The sequence below is a fragment of the Trachurus japonicus genome, chromosome 21 (genome assembly GCF_045865225.1).
Source record: "Trachurus japonicus isolate A0001 chromosome 21, Traja_1.0".
Taxonomy (NCBI): domain Eukaryota; kingdom Metazoa; phylum Chordata; class Actinopteri; order Carangiformes; family Carangidae; genus Trachurus; species Trachurus japonicus.
In genome coordinates this window covers 34,711,304-34,727,430 of record NC_140927.1, presented here as the reverse complement: position 1 = coordinate 34,727,430, position 16,127 = coordinate 34,711,304, and the positions used below count along the sequence as shown (strand labels likewise).

General features: G+C 44.4%; 2 protein-coding genes across 2 annotated transcripts in view; both read left to right on the top strand.

The window, feature by feature from the left end:
- Positions 1-16,127, top strand: part of LOC146965678 (protein NLRC3-like) — a 197,640-nt gene that overhangs the window by 120,504 nt on the left and 61,009 nt on the right. The window lies entirely within an intron of this gene.
- The window catches only part of LOC146965679 (NLR family CARD domain-containing protein 3-like), a 47,343-nt gene continuing 40,909 nt past the window's right edge, over positions 9,694-16,127 (top strand). The window contains exon 1 of the mRNA XM_085765039.1: positions 9,694-9,917. Coding sequence (XP_085621165.1) covers positions 9,704-9,917 — 214 coding nt within the window. The 5' untranslated portion in view covers positions 9,694-9,703. The remainder of the gene's footprint in view (positions 9,918-16,127) is intronic.

The following is a 16,127-nucleotide window of genomic DNA, read 5'->3' as shown; positions in this document are numbered from 1 at the left end:
GCAGGACACCGCTGGTTGGCTGCCCTGTCAACTTTCAGATTCAACATCAAGTATCGTGCAGGACATACCAACGGGGATGCGGACGGTCTGTCTCGACGGCCGCAGGCTCCACCTCAGGAAGACGAGGACTTCATACAGGAGAAAGAGAGGATTGAGGCGATGGCAAAGCGCATTCTAGAGGGGGAGGAAAAGGAGATTCCCACAGATGCCATCTCTGCACTCTGTCATCGTCATACTGTCACCTCACCTCAACTTCCTGTTTTCGCAGAGTCCCTCGCCACAGACGCTTCATCAGTGCCTGATTCGTTTGTTAACCAAGGCCAAACCACTCTGCCTGGCATGACAAAGGAATGTTGGCATAAGGCACAAAGGGAGGACCCTTCAATAAGGAAAATCATCGCCTTTTTGGATGGCGCACGGAAGCCCAGTTTCAAAACTGTAAGCACGGAAGAGCCTGAGGTCAAATTGCTCCTCAGAGAGTGGAACAAGCTTGAACTCAGAGATGGCATCCTCCACAGAAGGTGCTTTGATCGAGGAGACATCATCTATCAGCTTGTACTGCCTGCACAGTATAGAGACAGGGCTCTTCATGGGTTACATGATGAAGTCGGTCACCTGGGACCTGAGCGTGTGTTGAGTCTGGCTAGAGCTCGATTTTATTGGCCAAGAATGAAAGAATCCATCGATAAGAAATGTCACACCTGTGGAAGATGTACCAGGAGGAAAGCTCAGCCACAGAGAGCAGCACCTATGGTAAACATCAAAACAACTTACCCGTTACAGTTGGTCTGCATGGACTATCTGTCCCTCGAACCTGATAGCCGTGACACCCGGAACATCTTGGTCATCACTGACCATTTCACGAAGTTCGCAGTGGCAGTGCCAACAAAGGATCAAAAGGCCAGGACGGTCGCTAGGGCCCTTTGGGAGAACTTCCTTGTCCATTACGGGTTCCCTAGCCGCCTCCACAGTGATCAGGGGAGGGACTTTGAATCCCACATGATCAGAGAGTTGTGTTCGTTGATTGGAGCGGATAAGATCCGCACAACACCCTATCATCCCCAAGGGAATCCTGTTGAGCGCTTTAATAGGACCCTGTTAAGCATGCTCGGAACCTTGGAGGAGAAGGACAAACAACACTGGAGAGATTTCGTTAAACCCCTTGTACATGCGTACAATTGTACGCGGAATGACACGACGGGGTATTCCCCATATGAGTTGATGTTTGGCCGGCAGCCGACCCTCCCAGTTGATCTCATCCTGGGCACCAAACCTCTCACTGAGACCCATAAGACACATTCGGAATATGTGCAGAACCTGCGTCAACGCCTCCATGAAAGCTACGCCCTGGCAGCTGAAAGTTCCAGGAAAGCAGGAGAGAGGAACAAGCTGCGGTTTGATGCCAAAGTCAGAGCTGCTGAACTGGTTGAAGGTGACCGTGTCCTGGTGAAGAACGTCAGCGTGCGTGGGAAACACAAGTTGGCTGACAGGTGGGAGCGACCTGTTCACGTTGTCGTCAAACAAGTTGATGGTGGACCTGTGTACGTTGTCAAGCCTGAGAAGGGCAGTGGGCCGCACCGTACTCTTCATAGAGACCTGCTTTTGCCCTGTGGGTTTCTGCCTGTCGAGGAACCTCCAGAGCAGGGACCACAGCTAAACAAAGCAAGGAAAATGGATTTGAGAAGCAGTAAGGTGAGGAATCAGCAGGCGGAATGTGATGCAGAGGGAGATTTGACAGATGAAGAGGAGGTTGATGATGTTTTTGAGGGACCACCACAAATCACTTCGTGGGGACCTTTTGTTCAGGAAATAGAGTGTATACCTACGAGACAACCCCTGACCTCACTCAATCCAAACCCTCCTGACATTCACTCACAGCATTCCCTCAATCCAAACGCTCCTGACTTTCACTCACAGCACTCACTCACATCCAAACAGTCAAGTCCTGACCAGTCAAGCAAACCTGTAGACCCACCTTTTGCTCGATCAACGGATCATGTCGTTGTAGACATTCCAGAGTGGGATACACTTGAAGAGGAAGGGAGTGGAAACAACTCAATAGTTCATGAGGAAAGTGAGATGGTCCCTTCTGGACAGCAGCATGACCCCGCCCCTCAAGGGCCTGAAGAGGATATAAATGTTGTCCAAGAATACCACTCACCAGAACCCAGACGTTCGAACCGAGAAAGGCGAGTTCCCCCTAAGTTCACCTACGATGAGCTGGGGAAACCTTTGATCCTTGCCTTGACCTCGTTTTTTGAAAGCCTGGAAGATATTATTATTACCCCAGTGTCTAGCAGCCCCTGTCACGTCCCTTGTAGGGTTTAATGTGCATGCAGGGACTCATGCAGTAAGAGGGGGAGGATGTAACCCGGGTTAATAAACCCCAGGTTGTTTATAGTTAATTATTTGTATATGTATTAATGTTAAAGCATTCTTTAATATTGCAGCTCATTAGTATTTATTTCCATGAGAAGGGACCAGTGAAAATAGCTTCTCCTGTGAACAAATCCGTATATGTGTTACTGTCTCTTTAAGTCAGGTGACAGTTTTTGTGCGCAGTTTTCAGTGAGCGAAAAGCTGACGCGAGTGAGCATCTCACCTTTGCACCGATCTTTGCGAGTCCCTCTCGACGATGCCTGGTGTGCTGTGTGAGTAGCTGGAAGAGAAGAGAAAAAGGAGAAAACGAACTTAAGATTTGAACTGATAAAAAACTAAGAGTTAGAAGTCAGAAACCTGAAGACCGAGAGACAGAGGAGACCACCGGAGTGCCGTGAGTTCGAGTTGGACGACGTGAACGAATGTAAACAAATAGAAGTCCCGGTGAGTCACCATCGATGCTCCATTAGCATGCTATCAGAGTGCTAAATGCTGAACAATTAGCCATGAATAGTCTCTAAAACCAGTCGGGACAGATTTTGAATCGGCCTGAACGATTCGTTAATGTTGAAGTATGTGTTAATTGGTTGTGAATATTCTGCTGCTAGTTGTGGTTGTGTGTGTGAATTTTTTCATAGCCGCTTGGTGCAGGCTAATGCGGTGCTAAACCAGTAGGCCTCAGTAGCAGAAGTTCATGCAGCTAAGCTGACGAGAGTGTTGAGTTAAAAAGAATGTTTTTTCACCGTGTGAACTGTAAAATTTATGTGATTTCTGTATAAATAACATGATCGTTATGCTAAAAAGCAGAGGTTAATTATTTTCATGTGCTAAATGTGAATTCATGTGTGTTTATTGAGCTATGATGTGTATTACAAGTTCATGGGGAAATGTTATATTGAAAAATTCATTTAAAAAAGTAGTTGTAATGAAGTAAAATGGACACTGAAAAGCAGTAACTTTATTTAAATGCATTCAAATGGACTTATTATTTTTATTATGGACAAAATGAGTAATTTTCTGCATGGTTGTGTAGGCTGGTTTTTTTTCGTAGAGTCCTTCACCTGGGTCCTCGGTTCGCCTGCTGCCATCCATCCATCTTCATCTCCATCTCCATCCTGGTTTCCCCCCTACCCTGGTCATTCACACCTCCATCCCCATCTTCACCCCCCCCCTGCAATACTCCCCACTGGACACTCGTTAATAAGAGGGCGGTAGGACTGAGTGCACTCATTTTATTTTTTTGTTTATTTGAACTTTTGGGACACTTTACTTTTACAATTTACATTACCTGAGATCTCAGAGGTTTTTCTTTTTTTATTAATTTCATTTTATTTTGGGTAAAAATCAAAGAGACATTTTGAATAACTGTGAACATAAATTGTAATGGTTACACTGTGGATTCTGTACATTAATTTTGTGTCACTTACCTGTTGAGATCATCGCTGCAAAAGAGATTCAGTGAGTCCAATATAACTCCTTTAAACCTTCAGTCTGTGTGTATGTGTAGTTCTTGGGGTAGGTGTTACAGGTTTGAATCCAGTAATCAGCCTGCTATCGATCAGCAGTCTCCTCATTGGACCTAGAGTAAGTTAACCCTCATTGTCATGTGATATTTTGCTGCCTCAACATTAAAGGTACAGTACTAGGGGTTACAATGGCAACGAACGAAGCTTCGAAGCTTTGATTTTTTTGGGTCAGCCCTAGAGGAAACCATGGAAACACGAAAGGTAGAGGTAGAGACTATTACGTTCATTTCTCCTTTCTAGTATGTTGTCGGACAGTCATTGTAACTATCTGAGTCAGTTTGAAAAAAATGCCCGTTTATAGCACGAGGACCAATTGATGCCTGACAAGGGCGGGGGCTGCTAACTCATGGTGCGTTCAAGGAAACTCGTACTTTGTGTTTTTCCTTCCTGTGAAGTCATACCAGTTCGATCTGGTACGAGTTCACGGGTCGGAAGTTACGAGTGGCCGTTATAGGGAACTTTCACAGACAACAGGACGGTAAAAACACGAGCTACGGGTTACCTGGAACGCTACCAAGTCGTAGTTGTGACTTGAAGCTGTAACTTACGGTTTCAAAAGCCTGCCTTGAACGCAGCATTAGCCGAAACGGCCGTGCCGCTGTTATCTGCTTTAATTAGCGGTCGTTTTCTCCACCTGGGCGAGGACCGTATAGCCGGCGGAGCACGTCAGGAGCCGGGCTGCTGCCTCTATGATGTCGCGGTCGCTGCTCGGACCTGGAGCTTCACTTCTCCGAAAAACATCGGGGCAAACTTAAAACAGCCGTCGTTTGGATACGCACCGCTATCGGCGGCAACGATGACGGCTACTGCGGTCCGACGGCAAATTCACGTAAGCTACTGCTTCTGTGGGAAAGAGCAGAGCAGACACGTAAACGTACTACTTGTTCTTCTCAACCAGAGTGCCAGTAGGCTACTAACACATAGCTCAGTGGATAGGGAAGTGGATTGTTCAACAATTCACAACAACAGCACTTCCACACACTAGATCCAGCGCAAAATAAGGTGAATAGGCCGTCGTGTGATGTTTTACTCTGAAAGGATCCAGATAACCCCGCCCCCTCATTTGAATATTGCAGCATGAAATAAAAGAGGAGAGAAATAAATGTGACGTTATGAAATAAAAGTCGCCGGAAATAAATAAATGTGATGCTATGAAATAAAAGTCCCCAGAAATAAATAAATGTGACGTTATGAAATAAAAGTAACCGGAAATAAATAAATGTGACATTAGGAAATAAAAGTATCTGGAAATAAATAAATGAGGCGTTAGAAAATAAAAGTCTCCTGGAAAAATAAAAATGTTGTTTTTAAAATAAAAATATATGTATTTATATTTCATTTATATCTATTTATCAACCTATTTATTTAATTCGGGACTCATTTCATGGCTATATTTATTTATTTATGCATTTATTAATTTATTTCATTATTTCATTCATATAAAACGGCTTTCCATAATTTTGACCTCCATTCATTCTAATGCAAAAATGCTAAATGTACTGCATTTATATAGCCATATATATTATAAAGTCAGCCAGACACACAGTTCAAAACACTTTATGGTAATGCTTCACATTCATATACATACACATACTTTACCAAAAATAACAATAGTCGTTGCTAGGCAACCAATATAGACGACTCTTTATTTTTCTATTTTTCGAACAGTGTGTGTATATAAAAAAATATAAAACTGATTTTCCAATCATTGCAATCTGGGCTAAAGAATGTCCATTTAGTCACTCAGTTTGTCAGTTAGTTAGTTAGATAGTTAGTTATTTAGTTAGTTAGTCATTTTGACCTCATCCCACAACACAACACGAGTTCAGATATTAGAAAGTTGTCAAACAGTTGAACCAGGTGTCAAACAGATAACAAATGAACATTACTCATAAACATTGAACATAACAATGACAGTCCCTTGCTCTCATGAGAAATGGACATGAATTCAGAAATTTGTAACAATTTTGAAAATTTTTATATACACACACTGTTCGAAAAATAGAAAAATAAAGAGTCGTCTATATTGGTTGCCTAGCAATGACTATTGTTATTTTTTGTAAAGTATGTGTATGTATATGAATGTGAAGCATTACTATAAAGTGTTTTGAGTTGTGTGTCTGGTTGCTTATATAATATACATGGCTATATAAATGCAGTCCATTTACCATTTTTGCATTAGAATGAATGGAGGTCAAAATTACCTCTTGGCGGTTCTAGGAGTACATGGAATGTTGGCGGTTCTAGTGTTAAAGGAGGACGTGGATCAGCTGATCAGATGTAAGAGACAAAACTACATTTCAAAGGTTTTGAGTTTCTGTTGAACGTTCTTCCTGTGGAGTCACATTTCAATGATTCTCATTAAAAGCTGAGTTAAAACTCAGACACGTTCAGTGAATGACTGACAGCATCCCATGCATCTTTTTTCTGTTATTGCATCCACTGCTGACGCTGCTAAATATAACAGCTGCTTTTTGTTCACTTCCTGCAGCAGTCGCTCCACTTCAGCACTAAAGTTCTTTTTATGTTTGGAGTCCAACGCTCCCTGTAGATTTTTGTTTGGACATTTTAACTTTCCTTCTCAACTCACCTTCTCTGACATTCTGGATTTAACAACACGTTCATGAATCTGTCGTAGAGTTTGCATGTTCTCCCCGTGGATGTGTGGGTTCTCTCCAGCTTCCTCCCACAGACCAAAGACATGCAGGTTAAAGCAGAACTATGCAGGATTTCGGCTGTAATTATTGTGGCTCAGAGACACTGTGATGGTTGAGTGACCTATTATGAGGTGAATGGGGTCTAGGCCAAAGTGCCCCCCATCCCCCCCCCCCCCCACCGGCTTAAAACCGCACTTGCAAGATCAGTCCTCCGTCTCATTGTCACAAATCTCGTCAATGGATAGAACTATCGCGAGAAACTGCCTTATGGCAGTACGAGATAAGAACGCAGATGACGTCATGCATGTCATGAATCGTGATTGGTTTGAGTTCGGAAAGTCGGAGGAAACCATGGAATAGGGCTGTTCGATTAATCAATTTAAAATCGTAATCGCGATTATTTGGCTAGGACAATGTTAAAAACGTGAAATCCTAACAATCGATTTTTTACTCTAACTAGGGTAATTACGGTAAGCCCCCGTTCATGAATCTGCGCTGCGCTGAATTACCGTAATGACTGCCGCCTCCTTCCTCCCATCACGCTCTCCCACTGCTCTCCCCACACACTGTAAACAAGCATGTCGGCATTCTGCTATGACCAGCGAGGATTTCATTGCCGAAAAGACCAACAGCCCTTTTCCACTACACAGTTACAGCTCTGCTCGGTTCGGCTCAGCTCGACTCGGCCGTCATATCACAGCGGTACTGTGATATGACAAGGATTAGGTCTTCTAAATTACAGCTGAGTTCTTCAGCGGGGGTGGGGTCGTCATATAACAGCGGCTACAGCCGTGTCGTCTCGATTACGGACCGCGTGGTTTTCCACACAGCAGACATTTAACTCAGGTGACAGAATAACAACAGTTTGTCGGTGTGTTTTTACTGTAAAATTCTCGTAACGGACCTATGGTCGGACGTCACGCTTGCGACTCTTCTGGTGACAACGCTCTGGCCAATCAGTGGAAGGCAGTCAGTTGACGTCACATAGATAGATAGATAGATAGATAGACAGACAGACAGACAGACAGACAGACAGACAGACAGACAGACAGACAGACAGACGTGCTTTATATATTGCATATTATTTTGAAAAACTGTTTTGTATTGTGAAACAAAGTTTTGAATAAAAAAAATAGATAGATAGATAGATAGATAGATAGATAGATAGATAGATAGATAGATAGATAGATAGATAGATAGATAGATAGATAGATAGATTTTTTTTTTTTAAATTAGACTCTAGGTCCATTTAAAAAGACACAAACAGCACACAAAATAGTTTGTCATTTAACAAAAAAATCGTAATCGGAAATCGATTTTTGAGAGAAGAAAATCGAGATTTTACTTTTGGGCAAAATCGAACAGCCCTACCATGGAAACACGAAATGTTTGTACTGATGAAGTTCCGCTTGTGGCTAAACGGAGCTAATGCTAACACAGACACACACAAACCATGGATCTTTTATAAGATAATGTAATACATCATGACACACACACACACACCTTCGCGTTTTGGAACCTTTATTCCCGTGTGTGTATGTCTGTGTCTTTGTGTCTGTGTCTGTGTGGCCATGTTAGCGTTAGCTCCGTGTTAGCGTTAGCTCCGTGTTAGCAGGGCTTAGCAAACACCGCTCTCTACCTTCAGCAGCTTCCTTGTAAACACAAGACGTGTAGGGGGTGGAGGAGGTGGTGACGGCGAGTTTTATTTTATTTTTATTTTTTTACGACAGTGACATGTGCCTCCCAGAACTATGGGGGAGCTCCGGAGAGGGAAAAAAAAGAGAAATCAACGAAGGAGCGAGCTATTTCCATAGGTGTGAATGTGTGTGTGTATATCCAAAAGGAAGGGTGCTCTTGCGCTTCAGCCGGTAAATCGGTGCTCTCAGACAGGACCAGTAAGTAGGAAGGTGCAATTGGGTCACTTCAACGAGGACTAAACCGCTGTGGGGGTATACTTAACGGCACAGTGTGTCCACCACATTAACAGATAATTAACACAGAACCCAGAAACTACTGAATGAATGACTGAAAACAGACCTGGGTTCAGAGCACCGCCATGTTGGACTGCATGGAGCGCTGCTCATAGAATTCTGAAGAGAGGGAGGAGATGTCGCGTTTTGGCTAAAAATAGATTTGGCGCTTATCACGGTTTGGAGGAGAACTGCATCTTGCGGTGCCTTTTAAACATGGAAATGTAGCGATTTGACGTGATACATTGATGGAGCAGTGAATAGGCTCAGTAAACAGCAAAATGGCGTGACAAACTCATTTTTTTTAAATTTGGCGTTTATCGCGTTTTGGAAAAGAGCTCTTCATATGTTGGCCCTGTGATAGACTGGTGAGCTGTCCAGGGTGAACTCCGCCTCCTGCCCAAAGTCAGCTGAGAAAGGCTCCAGCTCACCCTCCACCCTAGTGAGGATGAGCTGGATAGAAGATGAATGAACTTAAAGAGATATTGGTGAATGAGGCCCATTGTTACAAAATGTAGGAAAAGGAAGTCACTCACATTTGTAACCCTTAAAATAACTTTGCAGAGAATTCTTTTGAAAACCTAAAACTGTCCAACATGAGTTGTGTTGTTGTTTCAGCATCCAGCAGCAGAGACCAGACTCTCCTGGACCCAGCTGTCTGTCTTTAAAGAGCAACCGGTCAAATGAACAGATCATTAACTTTAAAGGAGGACGTGGATCAGCTGATCAGATGTAAGCTGTAACTGACAGTCAGACTCAGGTTATTGTAGAAAAGAACCAGTTTGTACGACGTGTTGTTGGACCAGGTCTGAAACCAAAGTGTCTCTGTCTGTTGTGAACGTCCTCAGGGGACATATAAAGTCCATCTTGTATTATCTCTCTGTCCTGATGTTGACTTGACACTGATTCCTCCACAGAGTGGACCAGGAGAGCTCAGAGGTTCCCAGTGGTCAGTCTGCCCAGCAGCATCAAACACCCCTGGACTCCATATTTATGGTGAGGACATGTCCAACAGCTGCTGTCACATCTGTTGTGTTCACCATCATCTCCATGCTGCACTTTGACACCAGTGGATTGTCAGTCTGTCCAACATGGATCTGATGTTTGGCTCCATGGTTTTAGTTTGATGCTGTCACTCATAGAGTTTCTGTTCCAGCTGCTGGAGGAGAACATGGTCACTTTTGTCAAGAACGAGCTGAAGAAGATCCACAAGGCTCTGAGTCCAGATTACCCAGAATGCTCAGGGAGTCAGAGGGAGGATGAGGAGGTGTTGGACGGTGAGGATGAAGAGCAGAGGAGGAGCAGCAGAGAGGCATTAGTGAAGATCACAGTGAACTTCCTGAGGAGGATGAAGCAGGAGGAGCTGGCTGAGCGTCTGCAGAGCGGTAAGAGGATTTCTCTAAAGATTCAACATGACGGACAAATGAGACGTTCACTGACATGAACACACGGAGGGAAACATGTTCATATAGTCGTTGTTTAGAGGAATTAAAATGTTATATTTTCTTATTGATCTAATTTCTTGTGTTTTCATTCAGAACATTTTGCTCCAGTTTGTGGACGTAAACTCAAATCTGCCCTGAAGAAGAAGTTCCAGTGTGTGTTTGAGGGGATCGCTAAAGCAGGAAACCCAACCCTTCTGAACCAGATCTACACAGAGCTCTACATCACAGAGGGAGGGGCTGGAGGGGTCAATGAGGAACATGAGGTCAGACAGATTGAAACAGCATCCAGGAAACCAGACAGACCAGAAACAACCATCAAACAAGAAGACATCTTTAAAGCCCCACCTGGAAGAGACCGACCAATCAGAAGAGTGATGACAAAGGGAGTGGCTGGCATTGGGAAAACAGTCTTAACTCAGAAGTTCACTCTGGACTGGGCTGAAGACAAAACCAACAAGGACATACACCTCACATTTCCCTTCACCTTCAGAGAGCTGAATGTGCTGAAAGAGAGAAAGTTCAGCTTGGTGGAACTTGTTCATCACTTCTTCTCTGAAACCAAAGAAGCAGGAATCTGCAGCTTTGATCAGTTCCAGGTCGTCTTCATCTTTGACGGTCTGGACGAGTGTCGACTTCCTCTGGACTTCCACAACACTGAGATCCTGACTGATGTGACAGAGTCCACCTCAGTCAACATGCTGCTGACCAACCTCATCAGGGGGAACCTGCTTCCTTCTGCTCGCCTCTGGATAACCACACGACCTGCAGCAGCCAATCAGATCCCTCCTTACTGTGTTGACATGGTGACAGAGGTCAGAGGGTTCACTGACCCAATGAAGGAGGAGTACTTCAGGAAGAGGTTCAGAGATGAGGAGCAGGCCAGAAAGATCATCTCCCACATCAAGACATCACGAAGCCTCCACATCATGTGCCACATCCCAGTCTTCTGCTGGATCACTGCTACAGTTCTGGAGGAGCTGTTGAAGACCAGAGAGGGAGGAGAGCTGCCCAAGACCCTGACTGAGATGTACATCCACTTCCTGGTGGTTCATCTGAAACTGAAGAAGGTCAAGTATGATGGAGGAGCTGAGACAGATCCACACTGGAGTCCAGAGAGCAGGAAGATGATTGAGTCTCTGGGAAAACTGGCTTTTGAGCAGCTGCAGAAAGGAAACTTGATCTTCTATGAATCAGACCTGACAGAGTGTGGCATCGATATCAGAGCAGCCTCAGTGTACTCAGGAGTGTTCACACAGATCTTTAAAGAGGAGAGAGGCCTGTACCAGGACAAGGTGTTCTGCTTCGTCCATCTGAGTGTTCAGGAGTTTCTGGCTGCTCTTCATGTCCATCTGACCTTCATCAACTCTGGACTCAACCTGATGTCACAACAACAAACAACCTCCAAGAAGACTGAAACAACAGGAGTCAAATCTGCAGAGACAAACTTCTACCAGAGTGCTGTGGACGAGGCCTTACAGAGTCCAAATGGACACCTGGACTTGTTCCTCCGCTTCCTCCTCGGTCTTTCACTGGAGACCAATCAGAATCTCCTACGAGGTCTGGTGACACAGACAGGAAGTGACTCACGGTCCAATCAGGAAACAGTCCAGTACATCAAGAAGAAGATTGAAGAGACTCCCTCTGCAGAGAAAAGCATCAACCTGTTCCACTGTCTGAATGAACTGAATGATAGTTCTCTAGTGGAGAGGATCCAAGAGTCCCTGAGATCAGGACGTCTCTCCACAGATCAACTGTCTCCTGGTCAGTGGTCGGCTCTGGTCTTCATCTTACTGTCATCAGAAGAAGATCTGGACGAGTTTGACCTGAAGAAATACTCTGCTTCAGAGGAGGCTCTTCTGAGGCTGCTGCCAGTGGTCAAAGCCTCCAACAAAACTCTGTAAGTGTAGAGATAGTTGGATTTATTCATCATTAGATAAAACCCATCTGTCTTTCAACAGAACAGATAATAAATTCCTTTCTTCTTCAGACTGAGCAGCTGTAACCTCTCAGAGAGAAGCTGTGAAGCTCTGTCCTCAGTCCTCAGCTCCCAGTCCTCTAGTCTGAGACATCTGGACCTGAGTAACAACAACCTGCAGGACTCAGGAGTGAAGCTGCTGTCTGCTGGACTGGAGAGTCCACACTGTAGACCGGAGACTCTCAGGTGAGGATCCATCCAGCTGTTTATCTGATGCCACTTGAACACAGCAGCAGGTGTTGACAGAGGGTTCCTGTGTGTTGTTGTGTGTGTTCAGTCTGTCAGGATGTCTGGTCACAGAGGAAGGCTGTGCTTTATTGGACATGTTCATATTTTTAGTGAACGTTGAACTGAACGAATCAGTTTATAAATGATTAACCTGAGCAGCGTTCACTGTCACCAGAGTGAACACTGCTCAGGTTTTATGACAGTTTTACATCACGTCTCATGACGTCTCCATGGAGACGGCTCAGCATAAATAGTATGTCGTTGTGGTACAGAAGGTACAGACACATCTACCACTGCTGAAGACAGTTTGTTTGAGTGTTTGAAGCAGTTTGATGAACAAACAAGTGAAAAAAGAAAAAAAGCCCCCGGATATTTCCACATACAGTTTACCTTCACTACACCTGGTCTTTCACTTTCAGCAGAACATGACTCATTGTTTATGTGGTAAAATATTATAGAGTTTGTTAGTGGCAGTGATTAGAGGCTGGGGATGGCGGGAGAAGGAGGTTCTACTGAAAAACAACAGCTGATTATTTATTTAAATGAACATGAATTAGTTCATTTTCATCTGAATGAACTGAACTTACAAGGAGTTGTTTTTAAGTGTGAACTGACACAAACACTGACTGAAGAAACTAAACTGCATGTGGTGGTGGTGGCTCATTGAACATCTGAAGTGGTGTGAACATTAAAACACTGATTCCAGGAATCTGTCCCAACATTTTATTGTTTGGAGAAAACAGTATAGATGATGGTTGGTGTAGGTAGTGGATGGTTTGTTCTGTACAATGAAATAATAAAGGAGCATTACACATTATGACATCAAACAAATAATAAAGATAAATGAAGTTATTTTTCTTCAACTTTATTAACACATCTATAGTTTTGGTGATTCACTTTAAGCTCAAACTCAGGTCTCTAGTATGAGATACATACAGAGATTCTGTCTTTCAACAGAACAGATAATACATTCCTTTCTTCTTTAATTCCTCATGATCATCTCTTCAGACTGAGTGGCTGTAACCTCTCAGAGAGAAGCTGTGAAGCTCTGTCCTCAGTCCTCAGCTCCCAGTCCTCTAGTCTGAGACACCTGGACCTGAGTAACAACGACCTGCAGGACTCAGGAGTGAAGCTGCTTACTGGTGGACTGGAGAGTCCACACTGTAGACTGGAGACTCTGGACCTGAGTAACAACAACCTGCAGGACTCAGGAGTGAAGCTGCTGTCTGGTGGACTGGAGAGTCCACACAGTAGATTGGAGACTCTCAGGTGAGGATCCATCCAGCTGCTTATCTGATGCCACTTGAACACAGCAGCAGGTGTTGACAGAGGGTTCCTGTGTGTTGTTGTGTGTGTTCAGTCTGTCAGGATGTCTGGTCACAGAGGAAGGCTGTGCTTCTCTGGCCTCAGCTCTGAGCTCCAACCCCTCCCATCTGAGAGAGCTGGACCTGAGCTACAACCATCCAGGAGCCTCAGGAGTGAAGCTGCTGTCTGCTGGACTGGAGGATCCAGACTGGAGACTGAACTCTCTCAGGTATGGAGAGGCTACTGCAGCCACACACACTGTCTGATAGAGGAGGAGGAGCTGGAACATTTTCTATGGCCCCGTTCACACCTGGTCACACCTGGTATGAACATCTGTCTCAGGTGATCCATGCATTGATGACATCAGATCCCATCACTCAGACCATATCCAGAGGTGGTGTAGGCCACAGTGAAGCACCGCCCACTCCACTGACGTCCTCTGTCTCAGTCTGACTCGTCCCAACACAGTTTATACTGAAGCCAAAGTCTCAGAGTGTTTCAAACATGAGCTGTGCAGCTTTCATCAGTGACAGTGATGAACTACTGGGATCAGGAGTTTCTCCTCATGATGACTTCAGTGTCTCATCATGACTCACTGTGTCATATTCAGGAGAAGAGATGTCAGTGGTGAAAGCAGCTGTTGGCAGCTGTGCTCTGAGTCTCTCCAGATGTTTGGATCAGACTTTATTTCAGAGTGTATCAGGAAACATTTCAGCTGCAGCTGGTTGAACTGCTCCTGAACCAATAGAGTGTTTGACCTGAACAGTCCCAGAGACTGTAGACACCTGTTGAGTGCGGACACACTAACAACAACACAGCAACAAGAATCAAAGCATGTCCACTGCTCAGAGACATTCGTCTCCCAGCGTCTCCAACCAAGGAGGAAATAAGAGACAGAAACCAGGCGGCACCATCAGGTCTCTGTCTGGTCAGATATTGATGATCAATAATCAGCTCAGTCTCTCTGAGATCCTGATCTTGTCCTGATGAGATGTGTTGTTGTGTTGAGGAGACAGTCAATCACAGTGTGACATCCAGATGTCCTCACTGTCCAGAGGCCTGGAGCTGTCAACCAGAAGACAGTGAGTGTAGTGAACAGTGTAATAATCAGTGTTTGTGGCTGAATGTGTGTGTGATCAAACAGCTGTTTTCAGACTGTGTGTGTGCTGACTCCAGATCAGATGAAGCCACAAAGTGGCTCCTTAATAGGCCTGGGACGATAATCAATAAATCAATTAATCGCACGATAAATGAAAATGAACTCGATCATTTTTCCGACCTCGATAAATCGCCATGTGCATGCGCACATATTAGTTTTCCTGGTCTCTGGCCTCCAACCAGGCTGGATGACAAGAGGCTTCACTCTGTGCATCGGTCTCAGCACCTGGGCCGTTTGTTTCATAGCAGAATGAAAGGAGTGAACCCTCTTCTCAGTCATCCAGGATCATTGTTTCCCAGAATGCATTTGGCAGCAACCGGCAGCGCTAGCTGTAAAGCTAAGCAGCTAAAAGCTATTTTACTGTAATTCTCGCTGCAGCGCTGTTAACACATCACTTTTTAAAGTTTTAATATTTTTTCACGCGAGAAAGTCACAGTTTAGACCCCAGTCTGTGGTCAGTTTATCCACATATCGCCTCTTGGGAGATTTCCTCCGACGTTTTTGGAGCTGATGTGGTAGCAGCGAGCAGGAGGAGCGGGACTTCCTACAGTCTGCAGCCGTCTGCAGCAGCTCACGGGCCGGTCAACCTCCGTCATTGGGGGAGAAAACGACTAAGAAAACTTATCAGCAGGTTTTTAGAGGTTTACCTCCGGCTGATTTAATACTTTATAGGAGATAAATGCTGGTCTCATAGATGAAATCTTACATCTGTGGAAGTCACATTAGTTTGTTTGAATGAAAAGTGGAGCTTCAGGTGTGTAATGTTATTGGACAGAAGAGCTGCACTGCACTGTTTATTATTTTTTGTTTATTTTATTTTTTTTAGGATAGTAGCTATATAAGTTCTTGTCATTCCAATTACAATGGTTAAAAAATACTCATGAGAAATAAAAGTTTATCGCATTTAAAAGGGTCTACTTGCATTATTATGAAATAGGCTGTTATTATTATATTAGTGGTTAATTTGTTCTAAAAAAAATGTGTCAATAATATCGTTTATCGTCAATAATTTGTGAGACAATATATCGTCCAGCAAAATGTATTATCGTCCCAGGCCTACTCCTTAATGAAAGTCTCCAGCAGCTGGAGCTTCACTTCCTGTCTGAGTCCATGTGCTCTGAGCTGAGCCTGCTTCTCTCTGCTCTACAGTTTCTCTGCTTCCTCTGGACTCTGACTTCAAGTCCAGTCAAAATGTGTGGACAGGTTTGATGGAGCTCAGGACTGGTCCTGAGGACGGCTGCTTTATTCCACATGATGTGACTGATCTCAGTGAGTCAGTGTGTTGCAGCTGATCTGTGTGAAGAGCAGAGAAGAACAGAGTCATTGATGATGAGATCCTGATCCGTCCTGTCACTGTGATCAGATGGTTTCTATTAGAGCTCCTTCATCCACTCACTGCTGCTGTGGCTCCTGTGGAAACCTGCTCACAGCCTCATTCTTCAGCTTCCTGTGGAGTTTTCTTCAGACAAACACAAGTTGTGTT